General features: G+C 41.7%; 1 protein-coding gene across 2 annotated transcripts in view; it reads left to right on the top strand.

Moving 5' to 3' along the window:
- The first annotated feature begins 357 nt into the window (after positions 1 to 357).
- The window catches only part of KRAS (Kirsten rat sarcoma viral oncogene homolog), a 23899-nt gene continuing 22392 nt past the window's right edge, over positions 358 to 1864 (top strand). For both annotated transcript variants that reach the window (XM_009868863.1, XM_009868862.1), the window contains exon 1: positions 358 to 608. In XM_009868863.1, the coding sequence (XP_009867165.1) occupies positions 498 to 608 (111 nt within the window). In that variant the 5' untranslated portion in view covers positions 358 to 497. The remainder of the gene's footprint in view (positions 609 to 1864) is intronic.

Raw genomic sequence — 1864 nt, 5'->3', positions numbered from 1 at the left:
CCCTGCCGCAGGCCCCGCGGCAGAGCTCGCCCGGGAAAACAAGAATTGGGGGGCGGTGAAGGCGCCCGGCGAAGCCGTGCCCGCACCCGCCACTGTCCCGTCCGTGTGCGGGAGGCGGATCCCCGTGTTCCACCTCAGGGGTACCTCGGTTTGCGTGAAAAAACTAAACTGCGAGGTCTCCCAGAGTCAGGGGGAGCAAAGTCTTTACCTTGCAAGAAGCACTCTGACCTTTTCCAGGATTTGGTGTATCCTTGGTTCTTTTTATCTCGTAATCGGTGCCTTTCGGCTTAGCGCAAACGCTATGTACGATTTTGTTTGAGAAGTAGCGTTACCCTTTGTAGCTTTTTGTCTTGTCTTCCAGGGAGGGAGTTCCTTTCCGGTAATAGTAAAAGAACGTGATGCTGAATGAAAACGCAGCAACAGCATCTTCATTAGTTGGAGCTTGACTCTTCTTTGCTTTTTAATGCTGATTTCTTTGTCACCAGGTCTGCTGAAAAATGACAGAATATAAACTTGTGGTCGTTGGAGCTGGTGGTGTAGGCAAGAGTGCCTTGACAATACAGCTAATTCAGAATCACTTTGTGGATGAATATGACCCTACAATAGAGGTAAACAAATTCATCTTCTACTTTTTGTGAAGACATTATTAGTAATTATGGGACTTGTTAACTTCTGAGCAGTTACCCCAAAACCACAGAACAAGGCTTTTATAATAAAAAGAGCTCAAAGGTAATGGTCAGCATTACACCAGCATTGGAGAGGAAATAGCTGTGCTTCTTCATCTGTCTTTGGAACAACAGCAGCAGTAAAAAAAAATAAATAACAATTTTGATCAATTAAAATATGGTGTTAACTGCCATATTTTTGTGGATAGTTTGGATGCATGTTTTTAGGATATCTGTGACAAAGTATTTGCCAAATTCACTTGAAAATTCTTGGCAAAGCTCTTCATAGCTTTGCATGCAGCCTCTTAAACGTGACTTTCCTTTTTGATATCAAGAAGGAAAATTTGTAGTTCTGAAATGTACGTTTCAAGCTTTCGCAGCTCCTATCATTAGGATCCCCATTCGGTCCCCATGTGTTGCCTGATCTAGTTGAGAGGCGTCCCTGCCCATGACAGGGAGGTTGGATTAAATGATCTCTAAGGTCTCTTCCCACCTAGGCCATTCTATGATCTGTTTCACATAGTTAGAAGTGTGTCCTGGAACGTTATAGTGAACAAAGCAAAAATTTGGAGCTTGATTTCTCTTTTTAGACACCTGTGCATGTTTCTTTATCTGGAAAATACGTTATAGGGTAACTGCTGAAGTGGATACTTTAAAGTACATGACACAGTTCCTCAAAATCTGAAATTCAGGCTTTAAAACTTGCTATATTTTAAAGGTTTTTAACGAGTAGGCAAGCTCTGCCTTTTAAATATAAGAAAAATACTAGTATTGTCTGAAGTCTCCTGTGGATCGTTGGATTTAATAACCTCAGACTACATAAAAGGAGAAATGACACTATAATTTACCCATGAATTTTATGTTCCCAGCACTGAAGTTCTGTAGCTTATGACTTCATTTATATGTCTATACAACAACGCACTTCCAAGCTTACTTGAAGGAATCACAAGGGTTTAAATCTAGGCTTAAAATGGCTGTGTCATCATTTTCAGGTAGACAAGTGAAAGGAGCTGGTGCCTTGAGGTGCTAGGAAGCTGTCTGTCTTTAGCAAAGTGCAGCCCTGAGTTAATGTGCTCCAAATAATAATGTGTTGGCTTGAGCTTGAGTTTACCTTAATGTACTTGGGTGTCTTCTTGTCCCTCTGTTCCTTGGCCAGGTGACCTTGTGTATGCTTGTAGAAGATTTTATGAGTAGTCCTA

The sequence above is a fragment of the Apaloderma vittatum genome, unplaced genomic scaffold (assembly GCF_000703405.1).
Source record: "Apaloderma vittatum isolate BGI_N311 unplaced genomic scaffold, ASM70340v1 scaffold21404, whole genome shotgun sequence".
Taxonomy (NCBI): Eukaryota; Metazoa; Chordata; class Aves; order Trogoniformes; family Trogonidae; genus Apaloderma; species Apaloderma vittatum.
The sequence above is the reverse complement of the archived record's forward strand: the minus strand, read 5'-3'. Positions and strand labels throughout refer to the sequence as shown.